General features: G+C 45.2%; 1 protein-coding gene across 1 annotated transcript in view; it reads right to left on the bottom strand.

Moving 5' to 3' along the window:
- LOC128710502 (regulator of G-protein signaling loco) overlaps nucleotides 1-27,790 on the bottom strand; it is a 45,249-nt gene that overhangs the window by 6,937 nt on the left and 10,522 nt on the right. The window contains exon 2 of the mRNA XM_053805557.1: nucleotides 11,443-11,508. Within this exon, the coding sequence (XP_053661532.1) occupies nucleotides 11,443-11,508 (66 nt within the window). The remainder of the gene's footprint in view (nucleotides 1-11,442; nucleotides 11,509-27,790) is intronic.

Raw genomic sequence — 27,790 nt, 5'->3', positions numbered from 1 at the left:
ATTTGCGCAAGATAAATCCCGATTGCTCGCTAGATTCGTTTCGGTTTGATTGATTTTTCTCGTTCCGATTCCACTGATCTTACTGACGTGATATGATTTAGGCCCACAAGCATTCCCCACACATGACGTCAAACTGATCATCTTTATTGTGGAATTCTTTTATTTTATTGCAGGGACAACTGCATCATCAGTTGCTGAAGTTTATAATATTTTGACGTCGATCGTCCATGCAACCAGAGGTCGTTCAGAGCCTTGATGTCTCCCGGTGCACGAACGTCTATGAACTACGTCTCAATCCGTTATCAGAATTATTATTTTGTTTTTGAAGCATCTCATATACCCTCGTCATTAGAATCGTCATTGGAATCCGAGCCCAGCACTTCCGATGCCAACACTTGCACGGTATACTTCGTTTCGGGATATTCGGGTTGATCGACAAACAGCCGTCAATCAACAGCCGAAAAGAACACACACGCTTGAACCAACTCAAACACGGCAAACATAAACCGGAAGCGGGCTTGTGGGATCATGAGTTTTTTTTATCTTAAACAGCACCGTCGATCATGACCACCATTCGGAAACACATGAATGTAAACATGCTCGAGGGTGATTCATCAACATCGCCACCGAGACTACCGGTAAGTCACGTTTTCTTTAAAAAAACGGAAACACTTAGCTGTGAGCAACGCAAGAAAACAATTCAGTGCACAGTAAAATCACAATGAATGGAGTTCCGCGTTACTATCTCATGACTTCATAGGCACCAAATAACATGGCAAATGTATATATGGCACCAACTGGTATATATAACATAGACCACTTGTTGCTGTTGAACTGGTTTTAATGTCTTTGCTCAAATTTAGTAAACTCTGTTGAATGTTATCTCTACCACTACCTCAGACTCGGAATAAAGGCAGAGACGTTGTACATCATCAAACACATCAAACATCAAATTGAGATGTTTTTTAATCGATCATTTGCCTTACGTTTTTTGTAAGAAAAGTTGATATTTTATAACACCATATTTGTTTGAATTGCACCAACTTTTTAACACTACCGAGAGCACTCAAATCGTGTGGTGAATCAAAAGTAAACAACACCAAGAACATGCTCTTTTCCTATTGTTTAGATGTGAGAACATTTGTCCGCTTTTCTTCTTACACTCCCCAAGTGCCGGAAATAGAAAGCTTAAAACAGATGCTCAGTAGCTAGGAAGTTGCGTTACGCGTGTCTAACACTTAAACTAACAAATGTGTCTTCGTCTAAACGTTGGAAAACATGTACCATGCCCGGAATCGGAATCGGTATTGCAGAGTACCATTGCAATCTAACAAACCAAAATATGTGCTTGTCGTGAGTGTGACACGTGTTTGCAATAAGCATTCGTATTGCACACATCATAAAAGCATCACGCGTAAATATGGATTTATTTTTAGCGCGGCACTCCTTCTTTCCATTCCCGCTGACTCTAATCTCTCTCTCGCAAACATCTGCAGATCATAAAATGAAATGAATTTAAAGCATTTCGTTGCTAGTGTTGGTACGTTCTAACGGGGAGTTCCAAACTTCGTCGACCATTTTGATGCAGTGCAAATAGTTAAACGATCGTCCACAGCGCCGTACACAACCAGAGGCTAATGGAACCAATTTGTTCGCTCGGCGCACACAATGAATCAAGCCGGTTGTTTACCATACGCTTAGATTGCATTTGTTTTCGCCACTGGATATGATGTCAGTGGCTTTTACTGCGCCCTTTACTCATTCCTGTCTTCGCCTTGTCATCGCCATTGGAGTGTCGCCGTGTATTTAACTCCGCACAACTGTTCCGAAGAAGATGCAATGCGAAACTAAAACAGAAAACACATCAATTCGTGGAATGCAGTTGTCAGCTCAGAATGTAAATGCTCTAGGGGAACCAATGCCCTATACCGTGGGCAAACTTTGGCGGCGTGTCAGACGTGGACTTCAGTATCTTCTGCAACACTGTGTGGACTTGACTCTTTTTCTCGACTGCTTTACGTAGGATGCATCAAGGCGAGATAACCATACCAAATTTCTTACTTCGTTGGCCCATCAGTTGTTGTCTTAATCTTTCGTGATGCGTTCCCGACCTTCATAACTTTTCTCCAGTTTTTTTCCCCTTCTCATATCTGAACTTCACGGCGGAGGTCGTTGAGAGAACAAGATCAAGAGCATATCCATTTTTCAACGCGTGAAACTTGTACGATCTTTCATTAATTTATGGGGAATTGCCAACGGGCTGCGTGTGTAGGAAGTTGAACCAGACAGCTGTCTTCCATCTTCAACATTGGAACATTGGAAGAGCATACAGATGGGAATCGGCAATTGCATTGTTTTTGAAATTTAGGTGAAAAGAAAGAGTGATAACTAACACCAGCGACCATGCAGTGGTTCAACCTAGTTTCCAGTCCGGTGCTAACCAACACCACCACCGTTTCACTGTTTGCACCGAGTTCCTAAGCTGGCGCATCATTTGCTTCCCACCATGAAAATGCGCGCGTGAGACGCATTCGAAAGTTGCACGAAAGCAAACAAAGACAGGAAGTCTACATCTCATGTATCACGTCATTTTTGCATTACCGTACAAATGCAACCCGAAACGAATGCTTCAAGAATGTTCCTCTTATCTGCGACCTCGGGAAGGCCCCCCCCCCGGGGGGGGGGGAGGGGACTATCAACGCCAAGCATCACCTCATCCAAAAGATGACAAAACAACAGTACGTTCCCGGCCGATTCTACATGCAACACATGATGATGGTGACTGTGTGGTCGATCCAGATTGTTCCAACGTTTTTGCAACCGTAAACGACATACCGAACTGGCGCGATCGTGCAGTTTTCTTGTCTACACAACTTGATGAGCATTATCAACGGTAGTAACGCGTGCCGGGGAAATTGTCACAACAGTTGTGAAATTACCGTTTACTGCATTTAAAAGATTCACTTTACTTTATTTTAACGCTTCACCCTCAGTCGAGTAATTAAAACAGAATTTCGACCATGTTTGACAGACAGGCAGGAATTAATAAGCTAAAATAACGGTTGGTATATGGAATCGTGTACATTAAACAATCCGTATGGATAGCCTACAGTATCTATTACGATCCCATCGCCCAGTGTTTCCGTACTGCTTTCATTAGCCTTACGCTCAACTGGTAGCTCTATTCGTCTCAACAGCTTAGCAAACCATAAAACATTCCACGCGAAGTAGTAGGCAAAGCTAAGGAAACTAACAGCATGAGCACCGAACGTCACTCATACAAATCGGAAACGGTAGTCGGGTTTTATTGCCAATGGTGGAGTTGCTACGGTCCAAAAGAAAACAACAAAGCACACAAAACAACAAAACAAGCTCCAACGACACAAACCCCGGAAGGAAGAAGGCCGTTAGTGAGGTTGTTTTTTTTTATTCCCTCTTGTAAAGATTTTATTTTCTTCTCTTCGCTCTACGCCAAACTCTACAAAAACGTTATTTTTAGCAGCGATCCTGTAACATCAACAATGGCCCTAAACTGTCGCTGAGCGCGCTGTTGAGCAAGTGGACCACCGGCGGACAGTTGGTCAACCGAAGCAAATGACTTCTTTCATGAGGTACCAGCCGTAGGCCAGCGGGCTAATTTTCCCGCTGCCTTCGCCAACCAACCGTACCGACCGTTGATGGGAAAGGTTGTCCCGCCGACGGGTCGTGGAAAGGAAAGTGATCGCTCCCAGGGAAGGCCGACGTAACAAATCAGATTTCCACTGCGAAACAATTGCCATTGGACTTGACGGTACAACCCCGACGTATCTGTCTTTTCGCCCTTTTCCGTTTGCTCGAGAGTAAAATTACCCGCAGCCGAACTATACAAACGAGCAACAACGATGATACTCCACGATGGACCGACATTACCGACCAGGAGAAAGAACTTTGTTTTTACGGCGAACCGAGCGAAAATATGCGAAAAACCCTTCATTCCACAGCGGGGTGTAATTGGAAAAGTGGACCAATTACTGGCGAATGCTGCTGCCGCTACCGGCAGATCATAATCATCTCACTGCGCAGGGAGCCAGCGATGGTTACAGTAGCAGCAACATCTTTGAGCGACAACACAATTGTGCCGGATGTGTAATGGGTGGTTTTGTTCAACTCAAGGAAGAACAAGGCGCTCAAAAGTTCGAGATTTAATTTTTACTTGCAAAGGAAGAGAAGTGCATATGATTGTTTGTGAAGGATTCACGTTTGAAAGAAGGTAGACAAGTTTGAATCAAACGTCGTAAAACCCGCACATTACGCACGCTCAGTAAGCTCAGTAGACTGATCAGATAACGTCTTATCTCCTCGCCTCACTTCAAGAATATTTACTGAGATAGTCGTCGCAAGTCTAGGCAAAATACGCTACAGACTCATCAGAGACCGTTTGTTGTATTTCTGTCCCTTTTTTGATGTGCGATTAGAATTGAAAACATAGAAACAGTCTGTTACGAAACGAATGCCGGCAATGTTTTTGCTATCCCGAGAGTTTGATTATATGCACATTTCAATACATCTTTGACATGTATTACATCTTACAGCAATAAAACTATAATTTACGTGAGTCATATTACTAAAACTCATACTTGTTTGTCAATCCCACCCTTTGCCGCCCTATTGCATCATAAATAATCGATCAATTCAGTAAGGGAAGATTTGCGTAGGTCTTCGACTTGCGGACTAGAGCAATATGCAATCATAGCAAATGAAGGACAAATTGTCAGACTGACATCAGTAGGTACGGCCTACGGAAATGGAAGAGAGGATCAGCAAACTCCCACCATAAATTGCATTCTTCCACCAACGAGCACCATGCTTTACCTTGCGATCAACTTAATCAACCACAAGGGACGTCCAACCAAACGCTTTACCACTGCCCTGAATAAGCTGTGACAGCACGCTCCGATCGATGCTCGCTGTGTGCTACGATCGTCTGACGTGTCAGTCAACGGTGGTCAGTGTCAGCTAAAGAACATGTACAACATCAGCGCACACTACTCACTAACCGCACAGATCGGACAACTTCGCCCAAATGCTAATCCACACTCGGACACGCCGTGCTGTCGGAATTGCTCCCAAAGAGACGATAATGTATTCTAATAACATTCATTACGCAATTAAACATTGACCATTGGCGGTGTGAGTTGCGTTACGTGCACAGCCGGCTGGTTAGGTAAGGATACGAAATAATTAAATCACCCAACCGACGACGAGCCGGCCCGTTTGGTGACGGTACACTGGCTAATCTACATCGCAAGAAACCCTATCTACCCTTCTGTCTGCGTTGCGGAGAAGAACGCTCCCAACATGGGACACACAGAAATGGGCGAAAGTGAGCAACGCATCACGCCCAACCCAGGGGCACTGAAGTACATACATTTGCGTGTTCTTCATTAGCGTTTTCTTCGGCTCGTCCCGGTCGGCGCAACGCAATATGATGACCGTTGTAAATGCCGATTAGATAGCGCGGAGAATAATGCGCAACTGAGCACCACTCAGGGCGCACCGCTGACGATCGTCGAGATGGACAGGTCGGTCACATGATCTCGGGGATCTCCAATAGGTTTCGCTGGAGGTGTCATTTTACCGGTGCCGGCAAGAAAACTATGCGCGCACGTGTGAAAGATATCGTTGCTGATCTTGATCGCACACATACCTCCGGACGGGCAAACTTATCTTGGTTAGATACAAACACGCTAGCTTTTAACGAATGCTACCGTTGCATGTGAATGCTTTTCGCAACTCAGAGGTTATGTCCCCGGGTCGGCGTAACGTGACTTCAAAGGTCAAAATTAACCATGTACAGCGTGAGATTAAGAAGGACTGTTTGAATATTAATGGTCCTTCAGGGCATCCGAATACTCTCGCCAGTAGCTGCTGCGAGAAGGTGAATGACTTGAAGTCTTCAAGAAAAAGACGAATAACATATGAAGTGTTGAAGTGTATAATAACTATTTTATTGTTTCTAGACATCGTCCTTCTACCAGATCATTTCAAAATGGTCCATTTCATCTCAATATTCCCTTCATGGCTATCGTTCGGATTGTTTCTGACATCTAGCATAGTGAGCCAAATTCACCGACCTGATCTGTGGATAACCCACGGTACAGTAGTGTGTGCAATGCAAAAACTTCCGACGCCACCGACCGTATCTTAACCTTGGGCCGGAAATATAATAATGCAAGTCCACGGCTAAACGCATCGGTGACCGTCCCGTACACCGTAGACCAACTCCACCAGTAACTGTGTGGTGTGAGGTTTCGCTATGCAATGATGCAACTACTGCACACCAAAACCAACCCTTTTTTAGTTGTGTTGTTCGGTAACACTTGTTTTGAGCCATTTTGTAGTCTTGAAAAAAAAAACCGCATTCAAGTTATGGTTCCCAGGAGAAATTTATTGCGAAGGTTCTGTCGTCTGTGTTTTGTTTTCTCTCGCTTTTTTCGTTTCACTTCACGGTTGGGAAATTTCACACAACTAATGTAACTTCCGCTCGGTTCGGTACAGCGCATTGCAGCGGGTGTTGCAGCGAACTCGCCGTTACATTTGCTGCAGTACGAAGTGAATCTTTACAACGGTTTTTCGTTGCAACGTAGAGATATGGATGCCGAATGTAGACGATCTTAACAATGTTGTGTTGATAGGAATAAGTATATGTATTGAGTTATAACTCTTGCAAGACATTATTCATCAAGTGATCTTAACAAATCTATCAAAAAGTATTGGATTTCTTCGTAAACAGTTAAAATACTTCAGAATTCCAGCTGTTCATGAAAAGACCTATGCATAGGTTAACATAAATACCTACATCAGCACTCTATTTCTCTCATTAATGCATATTTGATTCAACAATCTGCTTAATTCCAGCTTGACGTGATAAACGTGTATAGAAGCTTAACTAATTCTACAGTAGCAAATGATAAGAATAATGCGCATTTCTTTGAAGATAAATACCAAACATAAACTGCCGTTGGTTAAATGTGTCAACAGTTCACAAGGTGCTCAAGATTCTTCCCCACCGTTTACCCGACCGATTGAGCACATTGAGGAAAGCGAACTCATGATCGGAAATTAAGATTACTTAGCGATCGCCACCACCTCCAACAAACACGGTAAACTTTTTTTACTGAAGCCCGGCTTTATCTCAAGCGGCATCCCGTGCATCTGGTCCCACCTGGAGGATTTGCCCGATGGAGCAAATAATCCCACGATCACAAAACAACCACCCGATCGTTTGACCAAAGTCACTGCCACAAGATTCCCCCCTCCCGGGTTTTATGCATTCAATCATAATTATTCCATCTCTCTAGAAAGTTGTTTACCCTTGCCGTATGCCAACCGGGCTCCCTTTCGCGGCGTTGCGTTTGTAGAAAGATACACTCGCGCGCGTTTACTCAGGTGCTCCCGGTGGGGGGGGTGGGTGGAGAGAAAAAGGGTGGCGTAGAGAGCAGGACGACGTAGCGCGGTGGGTTTGTTTTGTTTTTCTTCCTCTTTCACTATTGGAAGCGAGCGTTGGATGCCGTGAACCTGCTTGATCATCGGTAAACCATTAAACCATCCCTGCCATCCCCAAAAACTGACGGCCGTCCGCTTCGTCCGGGCGACCAAGAGAAGGCAAGATAGAAGCAACCGCTAAGCGCTTCACCGAAACCATTTTTCCATCATGTTTTTAATTTCCCAATATTCCCTTTCTCCCGGTTCTGGGTGTTCCGGATGGTTGTCGGCATGGAAATAGGCAGACGCGGCCGGATTCCCTTCACCCGGGAAAAGGGGCGTTGTGGTTGTTGGGGGGATGCAATTTCATTTCAGTTTTCCTTGTTTGCGTCGGACCGTATGATCTATTATCCTCCAAATGGGCCGAACGACGGATGTACTACCCCTTCGTCCACCTTTTCCATGGGAACAAACACGCAGAAAGCTCCATTGAGCATACAACACACGGCAGCATCAATTAAATTTGCACATTCGCATGGAAGTAAAATACTAATTCACCGCAACACGCAACAGCGTGAATGGTGGTTCGCGTGAGTGAATCACACCCAAAACAAATGCTACAGCTCATCGCAAAGGTGGTGCAGATTAACAATTCCATAAATCACTTTCATCATCCTTTCTCGTTAGTGGAGCATAGGCTCCAGTTGGATGGCGACATTGGCGTACACACGCTACAATATATTTGGCAACACTTTCGAAAGTGTACGACGCACAGCGCATTAATGCTTCGGTGATGTTGAGTGGACGTGTTTAGCAATAGCAAACACTAGCAGAGCCCACTGCAGACACGGACGCTCATGTGACGAACCGCGATTTCGATCTGTCAAGATGACTCTGACATTGCAGTTGCACTAGCGGATGCACTCGTTTCGATGTTCCACGATCACTTCCAAAAAATGCGTTTCCATTCAGCATCGACTCTCTCTTCTTCCAAACACAAACTTCAAGCACAAACAATTGAATCAAATCTTCACTTTCCTCTTGGCTGTGAACTTTCCACCGTAATCCGGGAACGCACAATGGATCATTCAGCTAAATTCACCTTCTCAAACAAAAAAAAACATCATCACGCTACTCCACGCAAACGAAAAGCACACAGGAACTCTCCGGGAAAGAAAACACTTTCCGAACTTTCCGGGGGTTTTGTTGTAGGAAACACAGCACAAAGTTGCACTTCTCGCCACGATCGACCATTAACCACAAACTTCAAATGCACTAGACGATGCGCTTGCTTCAAAAGATCACCGGAGAGTGTGGCGCGATATCTGTTGCAACGGTCCGGCACCAACCAACAGACCAGCGGGCTAGTATTTTGATTGTATGAATGGTCAATTAAAGGAAATTGAATTGGCGACGGGCGACGTGTTGTTGTTTGGGGAGAGCGAGAGCGCACAACTTCCCTTATGGAACGCGAAAAAAATACGTTTGAAATTACCGAGGGGTGGACGTGTGCTTTACCGGTGCGTCCACCCCTACCCCTAATATGCACGGACGCCTTACGGAAGCACGGTTGTGTGCCGAAATGTGCGTACGGAATGCAACGATCGCTTTGAATTTCAGGAAATGCACGTAGCATAAATATGTTTTTTTTTCTTCAAACAGCCACAAAACCTCCATGACCACACAACCGTTTCTAACCGAAACGCCTGCATGAAACTAACACAACTGTTTTAAATATTTGCCTGGTGGAAGTGGCCCAAGCACACGGAAGTGGATATCCTTCTTGAGCAGGAAAGTGGCCACTTTAATTGTGTATTTGTTTCCACTTTCTCGACATGAGGGACTCGCCCCTTTTCGTAATCCCCGGACATGGGGCACTCTGTTTATTATCTTCACTGCGTGAAACGATCTACGATCTACACTTGCACAAACGCGACAACCGTCCCGATGCGGGTGAATTTTTCATTTCCATCACAGCTGACCGACCCCAACAGCACCGTATGCGGGTTTTGTAAAATATCTGAAGAAACCGTTCTCGTTTTTACCACGATTGCTTGTATTCACACCCAATCTCCCGCACACGAAAACGATACGCTTCGATGGTAACCGGACGATAGCGCTGTTAGCTGTCGGTCTCGTTCGTCGTCTAATGGAAACTAAATCCGCACATTCTCAAGTCCGTAATGCCACCATCATCCGGAGTGTGGCGATCTCTTTGGCGCACCAGCCGAGTGGTGATGCTCTCTTCGGTAAATGCTTCCAGCCCCAGGTTTGGTTGCGTCTTGCTCAGCCGCGCCAACGAAATTCCCCGTTCGGAGTGCTGGTGCTGGTTGGCGTTAGAGAGAACTGAGGATTGGAAAAAAGCTGCTGATGGCCCTAGTTCGATGCTCACTGCTCTCTCTGTCCCAACTGGGCACGTCTGCTGCTATGTTGGTGAATTTTTTCGTTTGGAAATACACAACACGCAAAGAGCACGGGACGAGATTTCTCTCCGCCGCGAGATGCGTGAGACTACTCGCGCCTTGATTTGGGCTGATCTTGTTGATCGTGCAGCTCGATGGTGAGTACTCGGCCCGATCTCAGAGTTGCCCTTGCTGGAAGCATCTTCTCACAGCTCACATATGGTACGAGATTGATCACCCGCAAGCAACGACAATCACTAACAGATGACGTTGAAATGGATGTTTGCTTCTGAATTCTGGAATTCGTACAAAATCCCATGAATCATAATCTAAAAATTAGCAACACCATTGACTTTAAACAACACAATTTTTGTGTAGCACATACAGAGGCTCGCCTTAGTAGACCAACTTAAAGCCGATACAGCAACTTTGGTTCGATTTTTGCTTACACAGCTTGGTAAGCAAAACATTTGCAAACGTACACTTAACTTCGCATGCACACTGGAGAGCCTTTATTTTAAGTCGACCTACAAAGCATACTGTAAGCAGTCGGACCGACGTCAGCTACAACTACACCGCAAAACACAACAACCAGACAAAAATCCTAAACCATTCCGTTGCCTTCATTTTCCGGTGGAAAGTCTCCCCAAATTGATCACCCATTCAGTAACACCCGAAACAACAAAAAAAAACACGAGACACGAAACCTTCTGCTAGATCTTGTTCAAAACTGAACGGGCAAACCCCGAACAGGACAGGCCTGTAAACAGCCTGTAAATGGTAGAACCGATGCTTGACCGTAGCTAATATGGTCATTCCAATGCAATCAAGCTTTTCCTTCTACAAGCACCGAACTGGTACTTTGCACCACACGGATCTCCGGACGGTTGCTCGCGAAGGGAGTTACCTTACCACACAACGGCCAACCCAGCCGTATGCTTCGGCAAACCATACCAACGATAATAAGCCAATTTGGCAGTTTAATGATTCGACTTCTTCTGGTAACGCATAGCGTTCCGTGGGATCGGCCCCGAAAGATAGATCGAAACCCCGACCGTTCCTTCCACCATGGGAAACAAGAACACGGAGATGATTGATACACACGGTGCCGAAAGCGCAACGATCGCTACGAACCTCAACGTTCTTGACACACACACGCATCCCGGGTACGCTTGAACCGAAGCCCCAAAAACTTGGAGTTGTTGGTACGGTAGGGTGGCTCACCTACGCTAACGACGTCCCATTTTAACACCGCAAATAAGTCTGCCAGCATTTTGCCAAGAATTACCTATCCAACTCGTTTCATTATGGTCGGTCTTTGGCGTTCGTTTGCTGAATTACAACCACCCGCACCGATGGCCATCAACCGTTCGGAGATCTCAATTAAATCGATACAACCGACCTGAACCGTGACACAGTGGCGTGTAGCATCGATTAACTACACCCGTTCGTCGTCGTTACAACACATCCCAACCACAACACATCGTCGGGTACTAACGGTTGAAACGGTTCAATGGGGAAATTTATGGTAGTCTTAAGATCGGCGGATCTTCGCACCGGACAGGGTGCTACTTACATGTCTATTGCTCTCTTCCGTGACAGTATCGTCGTGGACACCCTCCAGCAGATTTGGAGCACTCACCTACAATGAAGAAAGGTAAAAAAAGGAATCAACAATTAGTACATTCTACGAACGTTAGGATGTTTTACTATCTACTTTCAACAAAATGTGTGATGTTTGTACTACTCCGCTTCTGTCGTATTATGCACCCTGTTTACGTCTCTTATGTTAAACCTGTTACGCGCGTGGTTCTCCGAGGTGTACGCGAGCAGTTTGGCACACGTTTTGTGGTTAACAAACACCTGATATCAGTGTAAATTGATATAACACTTGTCGTTTGTCTACTTGCTGTTCTCACGTGAACTCGCAATGTGTTTCTTGGAGACAACGGAGAATTTCCCATTTCCCCAGAGAGCGTAGGAGCGACTCGGGGGAACTCTTTTGCGTAAACTTTCATAAAAACTAAATCTAGCGCTAGCGCACCAAAAGATAACTTTCTGACAATAGGTCCGGACGAACGTGTACAACAGTAGCTTGAATTGCTAGTAGCAGGGGGCAAGGTAAAGCAGTAGCAAAGACCATTGTTCTCACCAACTTTCTAATGCCGCTTTGTTCAAGTTGGCTCGCGCACTGAAGTAATGATGTTGCCGGTGCGTGGTTTAGGCTGGGTTTCATTTATCATCCCATTATGGACGAGGTTTGTTTTGAAGGGCTGTCTCTCTCTCTCTCTCTAAACTTGAGTTTAAAGAACAATTCCTGCGTTTTATTCCAGATCTCACAGCGGGTGATGAAATGTTTTACAAAAATCTATAAACTGTAAAAAGAACACGAAACATATGTAAGGACCACCACGGCAAAATCCCAGAGCTCTTTTCAGAACTTGGAACTAAACAAAAAGAAAAACTCAGACGATAATCACCAAAATTAGCGCCAACGTGTGTGATGAAACAGAACACAACAATCCGTGGAGTCCTACGTGGACACTCCTGCTAAATACAACCAAGCGGTCCGTGTCTCATCCTCTGTATGTTTATCTTTTGCCGACGACCCGGAAGGTGATCCGACACCGAAATGAGCTAATAATAGCAGGGTGTAACAATTATCCACATCCACAACGCTGTTTTACTTCCCGAGAGTAAAGCGGAACCGTCAAAGAAAACCTTCCTGACAGGAGAAAGCTACGTTCCGACCAGTACGCACACAACCTGGTGGATGGTTCCCCTCGGAACGGAACTCAGACTGCCTGACTCACTCACCCGCTTTAGTTTATTTTTACTTGCAGCAAACGTATGCAGACCAAAAAGGAGAAGATGCACACGAACAAATCGTATTACTCCGGTTGCCTGTTTTGGGTTGAGTTGTACAAAACGAGTCCCAAAAGCCCATACGGAGTGAAACTGGATGAAGATGTGCACGGCCCCTTTCTTCTGCATGCCGAAACATATGTTAATGAGCTAATGAATAGCATTTAGAATCGTTCCAACAAAATGCGCCAACGGTAAGCCCAAGGCATTCCGCACTTTTATTCATGCACTCCACACCGGAAGTGTACTGCCGGGCAATTCCAGAGCTCAAGTATTCTTCGCTTGCTGTGGTTCTGTTTTGTTCGATCCTTTCCCAGTCATCCATTTAGCCGTTTATGCATGGGAAGGAACTGTTCCTTTCGCTGTCAGGAACCGACCGGAAAAGGGTATTCCTTTTGAGGCGGAAATCGTTGTCAAATGCGCGATCTTAAGCGGATCCTCATCTACATTAGATTTTGCTTGTGGAACGGACAAATCTCGCTGCGCCATTCGCGCATTCACGTGCGCCGTTCCAATGTGACCCAGTATCTTTTTACACTTCCCAGACCAAGGTGTTAGAATACAGCTGTGTTTCGTTTGTTAAACACGCTAAAAAAAAAAGCGATTCCACCCGTTGTGTAGTGGAAATTTAAACCATATCATTATTGTCCCACCGTGAACGCGAAGAAAGAACGGGATGCATTTCATATTCGCCGAACAAGCGTCAAAGTGAACAGCCCGATGCGATGCGCAAACCGTGTAATTTTACGCGTACCGCGCGCATCGGATTTCGATGATTTATGAGCGGTAAAGATTAGCGGAAAAGAACAAAACGGTTGGTAAAATATTCATCAAACGGTGAGACACCCAACAATTGCAAGATTTTGTTTTATTTTAATTGATTGCTCGTATTATTATAACATTAATATTGCAAACATTGCGAGCACCGTGCATTTGGACGTTGCGCACACGTGACACGAAAGTCAGGCGACAGCAGCGTGTTGCTTCAGGGCGCAATCATACCTTGGTACGGGGTGTTATTTTACTGCAACATTTTTCTTTCCAAAAATGATACACGTCACGTCAACTGCATGCAACATGCACTAATTATTGACAATTATTGCCCATGTCTTGTAAACCACTTTTATGGCAGACTTTCTGCTATTATTTATGTTTCAAATACTGCTACTTCTGTTCTGGTAAACCATAATCAAGGAAATCCGAATGCCGTAGATTAAGTCAGCGGTACTGGTATTGGTGAGCAGGAGCATAAATTGAAATATTGTGCATATACACAGTCTTCCTTTTTGCTTCGAATTATTTTATGCCGGAAAACCAACGGAACCAATTTTAATTTATCTTTCCACCATTTGCTCGACATAATTTTTGCGAATAGCCGAATCAAAGTTATAAATTCTTATATTTAACGCACAGTAACAGCGCAAGTCGCTCGATTATCGTCGTTCCATTTCCCACACTGATAAACCTTGTGCGATTGTAGCGCCGTACGCAGAAGAAGGCAACGAAAAGCTTATAGCGTCTGCGTATCAATCGACATCGCGCATAATCCGTCCGAAACGAAATAAAAAAACAACCCAAAAATCATACAAAATATGCATAATTTAATTTTCATAAATTAAGATAATTGAATCAAATTGGGACGCGGTGAATGTGTCGCTTGCCGGGTGTCACGCCTCTTTTGAATCCATGTTCACGAAACACGAAATCACAACTGGTGATGGACCGGAAATGGTGATACCGGATGGACAGATTCCAAATCTTATTTTTATTACTCTCTATCACTCCTTTCTACCGTAGCCCCGTTCCGACACGACCGATCGAATCGCGTTTGAAGTGGTGCATCCTTCATTTGTATGCATTTTCATCTGCTGCCATTATGCACGAACGCTTGGATCTCGCCGGGAATAGACGATCTCGAACCACACTCGAGTGCTGTTGGTGATTGGTTCGCTTTGGGTCATTTCCCATTCGGTCTTCGCTACCTTCGCCACTAACGGATATCCGTCGTACACCGTTAACTGCTCGTTGGAAAAACCTTTTAACTCCCGCTACGGAACCGTACCGGTTTATTGTCATATAGCAAAAAAACACACCCCTACGGAACGTTTACGATGCAATAACTTGGTACTGTTTAAAGTACTTCTACTTCCTAGCTTCCAAAGAGTACGTCGATACGAAAAAAACCGGTGCTACGGATATCTGGTAACTGCAACAACAATCTCCTAGGAGTTCATTCAACATTGTCAGTGTTGCAGTGTTGTTGCTGCGTCTGTTGCATCATCATCATCGTTATCCATGTCGATCTGATGTTCACATAATTGCGTATCGTACCGGATTTTCAACAAAACAGTAAGGCTCTCGAGGCCCGGTTTCTGTAAGCACTTGGGTAAACACCGCACCAACAAACGAACCTAGAACGTCCCATTGACGCATGGATCAACAGTAACCTGGGCGCGTTGGAATTTCGCTACCATACGACGGCGCTGGAACGGTATCTTTCGCTACTGACTCCGCAAACTGTTGGCAAGCAGAATAGCCCACTACTCCATCAGTAAGGGTGCTGCCGATAAGGAACCAGCGTAGGGGAATAATTTATTTCCCTCGGCATCGCACATTCTTCCCCGAAAGCAGTTACTAAACCGGAGCAACATTATTTTTCGCATGATAAATGTATCATAAATGAAGCATAAATTCTGCGTACTGCAAAAAGGGAAACAATCGAGGCTGTTGGCCCACGGGCGCCCGCCGTTAAATGGCCTTTTTGCGAGACCTTTTCGAGCGCAGCGCAGCGCAAAACATGTTGATCGGAGTGAAAATGCGATAAATGGAGATCGTTAGAATTTCATGGCGCGACACACTAACCGACAGTGAGGCTGTATCGCGTTGGTCAAGTTCAAGTAACTGTGCTCACTTTTGCCGAAGAATTCCCAAAGACATTTCAGTGCATCGCATAAGGATAATGATGCGGGGTCCACAATGCAAATACACACGTGGCAGTTACGGTACGTCCCTACTAGACGTGTATCGTAATGAGCCATGCAATAAATCAACAACCGCGAGAATAACATCCAACATTCAGTAACATAAAACCACGCGCGCGTTAACATCGCTCGTCACACTTTATTCTACCGCGAAAATGGAATCTGTGTCACGTGCCTCCAAACGAGATCATGGACCGGGGCGAACTTCAACAAGTACCCCACCTATGTACTAATTGTAGCGCGAATCTTACGTCTGGTAGGGTTGCAATTACGATCTTATCGGGCACGGTAAGCCGATTCATGCATTCCCATGAACTGTGCTGGGAAAAAAAATCCAATGGAGGCCGCCGGAGAAATTTGCGACCCGTACAATGGAGCTGCTACTAGTGGGATGTAGTGTGTGCTAAAAATAGCTCACGGTACTGCGAGACGTGTGCTCTGTTCGATAACTCTTCTAACTTGAGTTGCCAGTTGTAACGAATATTGAAATGCTAGTAGAGTAGTAGAGCTACGTCTAGAAATTGCGAATTTGCGAAGAACCGCAATGAAAACTTCTGTTGAGCCGCAGGTTGATACAAGAAATGAGCGAACTACCTATTTATATTCCAATCGATGCCTGATCCAATCCTGAAATAAACGGCTTTTATACCATCTCCGTAATGATTACCATAATTATGCTACAGCGATACTAAAAAGGTATCTTCGCAGTTCATCTGAAAAACTCCAGTCCAGCAACAAAGTATCGATCGACGGACATCAGACATAAGGTTTCGTTGGGATATTTTCTTTCTTCTGTTAAAAAAAACCCCCAAGCTGACCATCGTCGATCGGACCAAACTGCTCAGACTGTGCAGTATTTTTTCGTTCGCTGTATGGCCATGAAACCATGCATACTCATGCATTATGCGATCCAATCAAAAAGAAATAAATGCATGCCGGTGACATGCAGCTTACGATGCTTATTTCTCATTTGTGCATCTAAAACAAACCTACGGATGCCTTACGGACGGTACACAAATGGCAAGTTCCCCATCTGGACGTGAACCTCAAAGCACTAATGTCGTTGCCGGCTTAGACCCCGGCAGAGAGGGGTACTGTGAGTCTGTGTGTTTATGTTTGCAAAGAATAAATATTGCCCTGCGTTTACACCACCCGAGGCCAGCTAACGCTAAGCAAACGGTAGCGGGTTCTTGGTTGGAAGGATTTGATAACGCTGCTTCGCGTTTGCCTCACCATTTGCATGACACGCGAACCCATCGCAATTGGTGCCATTGGATGGATAATGACGAGCGAAGACGTAAAGAAGGAAGCTCCTTTTAACGAAAGTTAAGCTTCTATGAAATATCTTCCGCCGCCTTGCGTATCAAGTGTCACAGCCGAGTGAAGGTACACCAAACGATTCCGCGCTTTGCATTTAAGAACCTTCCGCATCCACATTGTCCGGGAGATCTTCAAGATGTTGCCACGGCCAACATCGCTGCAACAATGTTGCAGTGGAAGGAACTATCATTTCTCATGATTCTGCCGCTCGCTAGCGTTGGGGGAACGTCCCTACTTATATCTTTTCGGGCAGCCATCTTTCCCGCATGGCCGCAACATTCGGAATCGTGGGAAGAAGTATTCGCCGATAACGGGTTGTTCAGGGGTACCGCAGGGCTTCTCTCGCTGGTAAGTGGTTACCGTTCGTGCGGCATAACCAAATTGATGCGTTCCTGGTTTCATCGCACGCCTCAAGTGGTAGCTCTTGATGATCCCCTCGCTGTTCCCGAGATTCCCTTATTGCTTTGCATTAAGAACAGAACTCGTGACAGTAATTTTTCGAAAATGGTAACGCAACCCGTATAGACACGCGGTACCTTCTATCCAATGACTGCTGGTTTTGAAGGAAGCGGACACGGGTGCAGGTCCGGTTCGTTTCCCTATCAGCTGTAAGACGACCTGTCCAAATGATGCCCATACCAGTAGAGGCCGAGTATCAATTTACGATATAGGTGATCTCGTATGTTTACCGAATAAACATCAATGACCCGCTTTTCGGTTGTACTGCTTTAATTTGATGCTTACATTTCGTCTTATCTCAAAGCAAACAACACCGGACAGTCGCAAGTTATTGGAATAATTTCCTCAACAATCTTACATTCTGGTGCTTGAGAATTTTCTTAATGAAGAAATGTTAACTTCTATTCTAAGTAAACATGAAATTTAGAGTAGGTAAAAGGCTTTGATTACTCTTCTACCACCAAATAACAAAATTTATCTCTAATCGTTATGTAATTTAATGTTTAATGACAGAGATTGATAGTGGAGAAGATGTGTTGACAGAAGATTTTTTTTTACGTAATGTTTACACTTTCAATTAAACATGTTTATCATCTTGCCTTCAGAGTCATGTTGGAGCCTTCATAAATGTTGTTTACATTTGAAACGAATTCAAACAGTTCGATGCTTGATAAGAGTTTCAACAATCTAATAGAAACTAAAGCAAAACAAAATCCATCTGTCAACAATAACATTATTCCAAATTCAACACTGTCTGATGCCACATCACTTGATGGCGTCCAGCGTAGGGTCAAACTTCAAATGTTTATTATCTTTCCATTCTCCATTACAGACACAAACGGTATGAGAATCCATCCGTCCATTCAAAATGGTGCCAAATTTCGATCTCAAGGGGCACAAGTATTCAATGCAACGATGTAAATTGACGTCATTCGTACTGCAATGCTACTAACGACAGCAATTATTTCGTGTAATGTGATGGAGTAGTTTGCTGGAGCACAACATGCAATGGTTTATCGTACCAAATTCTTATACCTACTGAATTCCCATGCCGGAAATTCGCATTCGCCACACGTGATTCGATTAACAAAACCCATTTAATATTTGAAACCAAAAACGAAAATCGTTCGGTAGAAAAGGAGCATCCATCGACCTTGTCCGGTTGCGATCCTCATGTACCACTGCACGATCGCACAATGCAACACTAATTTCCGTGGGAACAAACGTGCCAGCCGCACAACTGTGCATCGGGTGCGTAAACGCATTTGCCTTTGCGCGAAACCCGAACACTCTCATTATCGATCCACCGGCGTACCCGTGTTCGAAGGGATTGATAATGGAGCACCACATCATGGTGCATGGCTGCTCCACCCTTCACGGATGTGGGTGTTTCGTTCTTTGTGTGCGGTCGTGCGAGCAGAGGGACATGCATGTATGCGAACGGGATGCACTTCATTGACCGACAATTGCATTGCGATAGGAAAGTTACACGATGCAACAATGGAGCAATAGCAGATAATGACAGAATGGAAATGATTCTCCTTCTTCGAACTCAAACCAATCGTTAGTGATATGCAGAAATACGTTTGTTTAATAGACGCACAACTTGGGTGTTTATCGATTATCAACTCCATCACCTAAGGAATTGTACATTGAATTCCAAATCTAATTGCTAGAATCGACAGATATTAGAGACTTGTGCGGCTCACATTGTAGAATTCCACGCTGGTCCCACCGAATGCCCAACACAGCCATCTTATAATGTTGTTTTTCAATGGCACGTGTCGATGGATTTCGGAAAACACGAGATTATTAGCAATAGAGAATCTTAAAGGTTATTCTTTTCCATCGTAGGGAACAATGCCATGCAGACAACTCATCTCTCTGAACTACCTCAAGAGTATAGAGTAAGCGTCAAGAGTAAAGCTGCGGGGCCACGAGCGTTGAGACTGCGTCTCAAACCTCCTCAGTCACTCATTTACCTCAAAAAGTCACTCAAAACCAAAGTCTCCGTTGCCTCTTGAGGATTCCCTCAATTTCAGTACAGTGGTGACCTTACTGGATTTGACGTTGACAACATACAGTGTGTGACGAGTAAAATGTTTTTCATGTATTTTTATTTTTTTGTTTCTATTGTATTTTGGTTTAAATTTTATGGAAAATATGGTCAAAAAAATTGTGGTTTGTTAATTAAAAACTAAATCATCAGTTTCTTAATTACAGGAGATTAATCGATGAATCATATTGCAGTTGAAAAGTATAAATTCAATTATAAAACATGTCCACAACTTTTGTCACACATTGTTCCAAAAAGTACGTTGCGGAGACATAAAAACATCATACCGTACGCCAAAACATTGTGCTTGTACAATCATAATTACGCATAAAACACTTTCAGAATGTAGTTACATTCATAATAGTACGCAAAAAGTGTACTTGTATAAAAAAATAAACCATTATTCTTTCGCCATACCATCGGCAGATACAACAGGTTTTGTTTACATTTTGAGCTGCTGACTGGCCGAATCTGTCAAAAAAGTCTCAAAAATTTTTGAGACTTTTGTAGATGAGCCAGGTTTCCCTCAAAACTCAAGTCACTCAATGTTTAGAGTTTTGAGGGAATCCTCATCGCTCGTGGCCCCGTGGCTTAAGAGTATAGCAGTTATTTCAATCCGCCATTCCCATGATCAGTTCCATGGAATGACTTCGAGACCATGCCTTTGTATAATAGAATTGAATTGTCGACTCTGAAATTTGACATCTCATTTATGAGTTCTTTACACACCTGTACACCTGATATAAGTTACTTTATGGGGAAGCGAGGATTTTTTTACCACAAAACCTAATTTAACCATAAGTGGCCAAGTCCTCCTGAGGTTGTTGTGCCGATAAAGAAGAAGAATACATCATCCAACAACGAATCTTACATTACATAAACACCGACTAAATGGAGATTACTTATGAGAACACTTACTCCAATTTTGTCCAAACTGCGAACCGACGCCTGGTGCACGCTGGTGAACGGGCGCTGCGGCACCAAAGCCTTACACATAATCGGTACATCTTCAGTTTCATCCGAGCCTCGATTCCGCCGCTCCAACCCCTCCACAGTGTCCTCCTCATCCGACTCGCCAATGTCGGATGTTAGCGGTGTGCAGCTATGGCTGCGCAGCTTATTACAGTGGGCCGGTTCACTGGAGGAACGCTTCAAAAAGCTCGCGGTAGTGGTGGCCGTCGCGTAAGCCGCCGCTCCAATAATCAGCCCCGCCAGCCCGGTAGCGGTGCTGGTCGTGCGCGGTGGATCAATCCGGAAGCTCGGCACGATCGGTGGCTGCAGCTCGTACGAGGAGTCGGGCGATATTTCAAAGTGCACCAGCTTCGCACTAACCCGACGCTCCGTCGTCCTGCCGTTGCCGATGGTACTGACGAGCGGCGAGTGGTTTGCATCATCGTCATCAACAGCAGCACCGTTCGTCTCTTCCGGTTCTTCGCCCTCTTCCACGTCCGAGTGGGACGGTTCACATTCGTACGAATAGTCATAGTTTTCGCCCCACACGAGCGTGCGGTTGAGGGAATCTGACTCCCGGCGCACGAACGACACCGACAGACGGCGCAGATTGTCCTCCGTCAGGGCTGGCGAGGTGCAACGACTTCCATTCTCGGAACTGTTCTCACTGGTCGTGGTGGTCGTCGTCGTTAGCGATCGCTTCGCTCGTGGACTCTTGAGGCCGCCCTCTAGGCTATTGCTTTTCTTCTTGACCGAGAAAAAGTTCAACAGATTGCTGTGGGATGGTTGCTTGGGAAGTTCCGAGTTGCGCCGTCGCTGGAAGTGCTTCCGGATGGCGAGCGGTGTCCGGAGTGCCTCCTCAAAGAAAGCCTTCGTCGAGGAAGATGATTTTCGGCCACCGGCTTTGGCCAATGGACAGCTTTCTTCTTCCGTCTTTTGCGCAGTTCCGTGGCTAGCAGTTGCCACTGCTGGCTTCACCGATGCAATATGGTCGTCGAGACGTGCCAGTTCCTCCAACATCATACGTTGCGAGGTTAGTTCCTGCTGTTTATGATCCGGCCGGGGCGAACTCTTGCTACTGCACGTATCGTACTGGTCATGTTCCATCGATTCAAAGTCAGAATCAATGAATGAGGCATCGGCCGGAGGTGTGAGCAGGTTTAGCCGATAGTTTTCCGTTTCTTCGTCTTGCTCACCGTATCGATTCTTGCCATCCAGCGGGTTCCCATCACCACCCAAGATACGTATCTTAATCGGTGTCGATGTAGCCCTGTGCGCAAATTCATCCCGATCGACTTCACACTCGCGTCCGCTCGGTGAACGATTCAACTCCTCCATTTTTAACTTTTTCTGCACGGACACCTCGGGATCGTTTGCCGTTGTGTCGGAATCGGAACTAAGTGCGTGTTTGGCGTGCTCACACGATGCACAGCGTTCCTTGGCCGATGGAACTGGAGCACCGGCAGCACCGGTGCCCAGCAGGGACTTGAATTCCAGTACGTTCTCAAACGACGAATCGTTGGCACTCTTTAGCAGGGCGATAAAATTCTTGCTCAAAACCGGTTGCAGCAAGCTGCTGAGGGCAGTTGCATCTTCGGACGCACCGGACGACCGCGCCTCAGGGCACTCGAACACGGTTCTAACGCTTGTTGTCACCTCGATCCGATTACCCGGCGGCAGGCGAAGAGTGTCGCGATCTGTCGCCTCATGTCGCTTTGGTACATTCTGTTGGACCATTTCACTGTTTTTGACTGTGCCAACGCTACCACCACCGGGAGACGATACAACCGTACGCATGATAATCGTTATCTCCGATGAACTCGACGGTCCGCCGTTCGGCGCTTTGGCTACCGAAGATTCTTTCGCCAATGTTTCCGACTCACTGTCATTTGCCATGGTCGTAGAGGGGTTGTTTCTGATCTACGCCTTAAACACTGTAAATCATTGATGCACAATGTTCAAACGGTGCTCTTAAAGCCACGATCTCAACTTAACACTAGCTGCATGTTACCGTACACCTGCTGCAAAATACCTCACATAAACACAACATCCCGTCACGTGCATCACAATGTGCCAGCCTTTTCTAGCGCGGATCACTGTTGTCCCCTTGATTTTCGGAACCCGAAAAAAAACCGATCGAACCGCGGATCGATACGATCCGTCCCGGTCAACTTCACTCGCCGTTCTAACCGGAGCCGCCCTCGTCAGGGACAGGTTTTACCGCGAACGTACGGCCGCATTCGGCGTGTCTGTGGGAAATGTGCAACCGCATTGCCGTGCGCATCGACGAAATGAATCTTCCCCACGCACGCCCCACAATTCTTGGCCCGGTGAGTGTGGAGTGGGAAGAACCTCGAACACTTGAAATCGAACGTACGAATGCGTTGCGCGTGCGCGAGTGCGCGATATACGACGCGCAACAACATCAACAACCGCGGACGGATCGCATCGCGCCCGGCTTAATTATCAATCATTATCGATTGCGCGCACACCCGTGTGTTAACCCGCATGCATGGACGGGCTGGCGGATTGTGTGCCACCGCCACACAGTCGGAAGAAAGGTGAAACTGGTTGGAATGGATGGAGCGGATTTTCGTCGAAGTCACGCACTTTTTTCGTCTCTGTGGGTAAACTACTTCCGGGGTCGCTTGGGTGGGGATGGGGAGCAGAAGGGGGAATACGAGTGTTGCATAGCATTAAGCCACTTTGCTCCGGAGCTAAAACCATCGTGAGCTTATCTTCTGCCATGAGTAACCATCGAAAAATACGCCCCTCGTGAATGTTTTCGAGATATTCGTCTATGTTGCAATGTGTATGTAGCTCGCAATCGCAAGTAAAATTGAATACTAAAACTTTACCAAACAATACACAAAAGTGATCAACAAAAAGGGCCCAAAATGGTAGACGCTATAAACGGAAGACTGGATAAACGAAGGAAAACAAAATGGTGAAAACCATTACAAGCAGCCGGATTTCCTGCTTGGTTCATGCATTAACCAATATTTACAACACCGTAAACAAAGTACAACAGAATTGGCTACTTTAGACAAATGTTCACACACGTTGTAAACAACAACGCGATACTAACACATCAGGCTAAACAGGTGATATCATCCTTGGCCACATTTCAACGAACCCGAACCAAAACAAACGGCTCAGGTGTTCAGATTTTCGGCCAAACAATTACACACCGACCCGAGTGGGGGCCATTGGCCACGGGTGGTCCGGGTTGTATTTATAGTAACCGTCTACCACCGCAACAAAGATTCACGAAGCTTGGCTGCAGTTTCATCTCCAGCATTGCAAAAAAAAACAAGGCGTCATCGGTGTGTTTACAGTTGATAAAATTTGATGTTGAGATAAACATCAGCGCTGGTTTGGGTGGAACAAACCCACGTCACTGATTGTTCCCCATCATTCCATTCGGCTAAAACATAATTCACATTACAGCTCGGCCTTTGCGAATGCTTTTGACTCATAAACGAATGGTTAGAATAGCACCACACACAATCATCGTAATATTTCAGCGGAAGTTCCCCACGGCACGCACATGCTCAACGTCATCGTTCACACCTTTTGGTGGTGAATCACAATCAGCACCGGCACACCGACTTAAGACGTGTTGAACAATTATTCCCTGGACATAGGAGTAGTGAACTGATCAGGTTGGAATTCTTGTTGGATATTGGTTTCAAAATCAGGGCTCAATTCGATGCGTTCATCAAACGTTTTATGAAGAAAGGAAGAGTTACTCAATACATCTTTCATCGACGAAGTATTCACATAAATCACACACATATTAAATGCTCTAGATTATTTGTAACTAGACCACTGATTAAAATCTTCTACACGATCGAAAAATATACCGGCTATTCACATTGCTGCTTAAACACAATTTCTTCGACACCGGTAACAAAATATGTACACAAGCGCGTACGTAATGTCACTATGATCGTCGTGCACAATCACCATATGATCGACCCGAACCGCACGATCGATTGATGCACGCTGAAGCACCGAAGATGAACTGACTCACGCGTTTCCCGGCGTATGACGAGAAACCTCACGTGCTCACAGGCGGAAGAAGCAAGCGAAAAGTAATCGAAATCGACGCGTTTCGATTGCTCAACGCCCGACCCGACCTTTCCGTCCAACCCCCAGCAGAAGCCAGCTGCACCCGGGGGTCCGTCGGCTGAAGGCACGAACGCGCCCAAGCACAGCTGAGACGAAGGACGAACCACATCGCAGCTAGTCTTGCAAATCGCAGGGAAGAAAGAGAAATGGTCCCCATAGACATTTGCTGCTACCCCTGCCAAAATCTTCCCTCATGTCTTTCGTAGTATTGAATTTAAAATCAACCCTTATGCGTCCGTCCGTGATCCGGCACACGGCCAGCGGGAAAGGAGGAGCTTCCTTTTACGGCCTGGACACGCACAAATGCCCTCACGATCAGCCTGTGTCAGGCGTTGGAAGAGCTTCAGCACACGGGAAGTGTTCCACTGCCAGGGTCGTCTGTGTTTTATTTCTTTTTCCACCTTTGCTTGCGGGCTTCAGGGCAAGTTTGGTTCCCCCCCTGTGTGTCTCGGTTGAGTGGGCCTAGATTTCTTCTTGCACTCGCATGATCAAATGTTTGCTTCTTCAGGTTTGCGGTCATTTCCGATGACCGTTGTCATCTGAGCAGCGAAAGGAAACTGCTGCCTTTTCCACAAGCGATTAGGCGCACTTGCACTTTTAGCACGTCAACAGTGCAATAGAGAATATAAATTGACCTGTAGCTACATTTGAATATGCTTGCTCTGTTTACCTAAACGCAAGGGAAGGCCTTGGGCAAACGGATTAAGGAATTAGAAATAGAATTAGGACAGGTAAATGAATATTTTCTCCAAACTTCGTTATTCGAGTCGAATAGATAAAAACCGATCAGGTCACAGGTAAGCGTAAAATACATTAGCAAGTTGCAGCGAAAGGGAAATAGATAATAAAGTTCCTACAATTTCATTCGATGTAAAAATTGTCGCCTCCACAAGCTGAATCAAAAAAAAAGCGCGGGAATTGTTCAACGCATGCCCCACATCGAGACACACGCTACCCTTCGGTTCGTTAGCATTTAAATGTACCAAATGAAAGCAAATGTTAAGATTACATCTCACAAAGAAAGGAAGACAACAATTTGATAGTGTCTCAAAGCCTGCGTAAAAAAAAAGACTAAAGCACAAATAAAAACGAATGTGCCAGAAGTGCATGATAATGGGTCGCAACGTTCGCTGGTACTAGATGCAACAAAATTGACCTCCTTGTATCGTTAGTCCCTTCATTCACCCTCCGACGATGTTAGGTTGAAATCCAGCCATACACGCGTGCTCGCATGGTACGACGAACGTCAAGCAACTTCCACCACAAAGGAACCAACCAATTCGGAAAGGGTGCTTCTGCCCTATCGACCTGCTGACGTTAAAAACGGGCAGTATAAATGTACCTGAATCAAAGAACAGGTGATAGAAATGTTTGGTAGGGTAGGACGTAACGGCAGGCCATAATTTTTAAACAATTCCTGCTGCTACAGGTTGAAAAGCCCTGTTTTTTGTATTTTATTTTGGTTTGAACCAAGAAAAGCACGTTGTTGAATAGAATGAGCACGTGCCGTAAACGGGCAGCACATATTCTTTAGGATCCCGTAGCATGAACAGTACATCTCGCTACGTGGTAAAAATACGCCTACTTAGGAAATTACGTCAGGCATGAGCTAGAAGATCGTTATGGCTAGAAGGAAAATACCTTAAGGAAGCACTTTCACTTCCAGTAGCTCGAAAGTATTGAAATCTGCATTACATACAGGCACTGGATTCGTCAACAACGAGCTACGACAGTCTTCGGACTGTCTACGGCACTCTCTTTCACCATGCGATTCAACTGTATCGTCTTTGTCTTGGAGACTTATCTGTGGTGGAGTTATAAAACCATGCAGATAAGATTAGATTTGTCAACAAATGCGTTTTTGAGCTTGATGCATGTGGGTGTTGCATGTTTATAGAAACGTTTATATTTATATTATTATCATATTTATAGAAACGTTTTTATTTTAAACGAGTTTTAAATTTTAATGAAATAACATGCTTCTCTGTTATTGCATCACAATCAATCGGACAATATGTGTTTTGCTGATTAAAGCAAACCGAAGTGCACAATAACTTCACTAATACTAAAAAAAAGTACAAATTGCGGCCACGGGCGGTATGAATCATACAATCCGTCGTACTGCACTGCACGAGTGACTAATAGCCAATTCTGCCATGTCGTTACTCACAATGCACTCTAACAACATTCCTCTAGGTACAACACCATAGGGACATTTGCAATCGTCCATCAACAACAGCGCTTACCGTCTTTATCTGTTCGGCAGAGTTGTACCCACAGACGAGTCCGTTCAGCATCATTTGCATAACGCCGGTCGGCTTCTTCTGGTGCAGCTCCAAGCTCGATTCCATATGCATCCGGATCTGATTGCGGTAATAGCAAGCATCTAAATAACACTTCACATAACACCACTCAAAGCAGTTGTAGAAGCGTTTTCTTTCTACAGCACTTGTACGAGATAGACCAGTTACACCACATCGTTGTCAATCAAAGCTGGCAAAACACATTTTTCGGAACTTCGAAGCGCATTCAACTTAAAACGCAACCGAACAGGTTGTGGCGCTTGCTCACTACCAAAGTCGTGATTATTCTTCGCACCAGATTGAACACTTCCACCAGGCACAGCACACAGACACATTCAACCATACGGCACACGGGCCTGTGGGAGAACCTTCCGTTCCGACGCGTCAAGACACGATGACAAAACTTTTCAATCGGTCATCAGATAACATTCCCCGACTAGCGCGATATTGGTGGCGGCTTGCGTAGTGAGTACATCCAAGGAGCTGCGTGTTTGTGGAACTGCTTCGCTGTATATGTCTGGTGACCGAATCGGACCCATCTTATCAGATAAACAGAAGAAACCACAGGAAAGACGTCACCGTGATTGGTGTTTAAGTACAAGAAAGGTACGGAACCGTACGGCTTGTGACATAAATGTGGATCACTTTAACTTTAACTTTGGATATTCACCAGAATACAGCCAACATAAATTTTATTGCTTGTATACGTATCCATTTTCCATTTTTTTACCAATCCAAACAACGTGAATGCAACCACTCAACTGCATGATGCACACATGCAAGCAACTCTAATTGCTCCAGCACTCGCGGGATGCAATTGAGTTGCGTATTGGAAGCACAATCCGGCAACGAGTC

This window comes from Anopheles marshallii, chromosome 2, assembly GCF_943734725.1.
Source record: "Anopheles marshallii chromosome 2, idAnoMarsDA_429_01, whole genome shotgun sequence".
Lineage (NCBI taxonomy): Eukaryota > Metazoa > Arthropoda > Insecta > Diptera > Culicidae > Anopheles > Anopheles marshallii.
The sequence above is the reverse complement of the archived record's forward strand: the minus strand, read 5'-3'. Positions and strand labels throughout refer to the sequence as shown.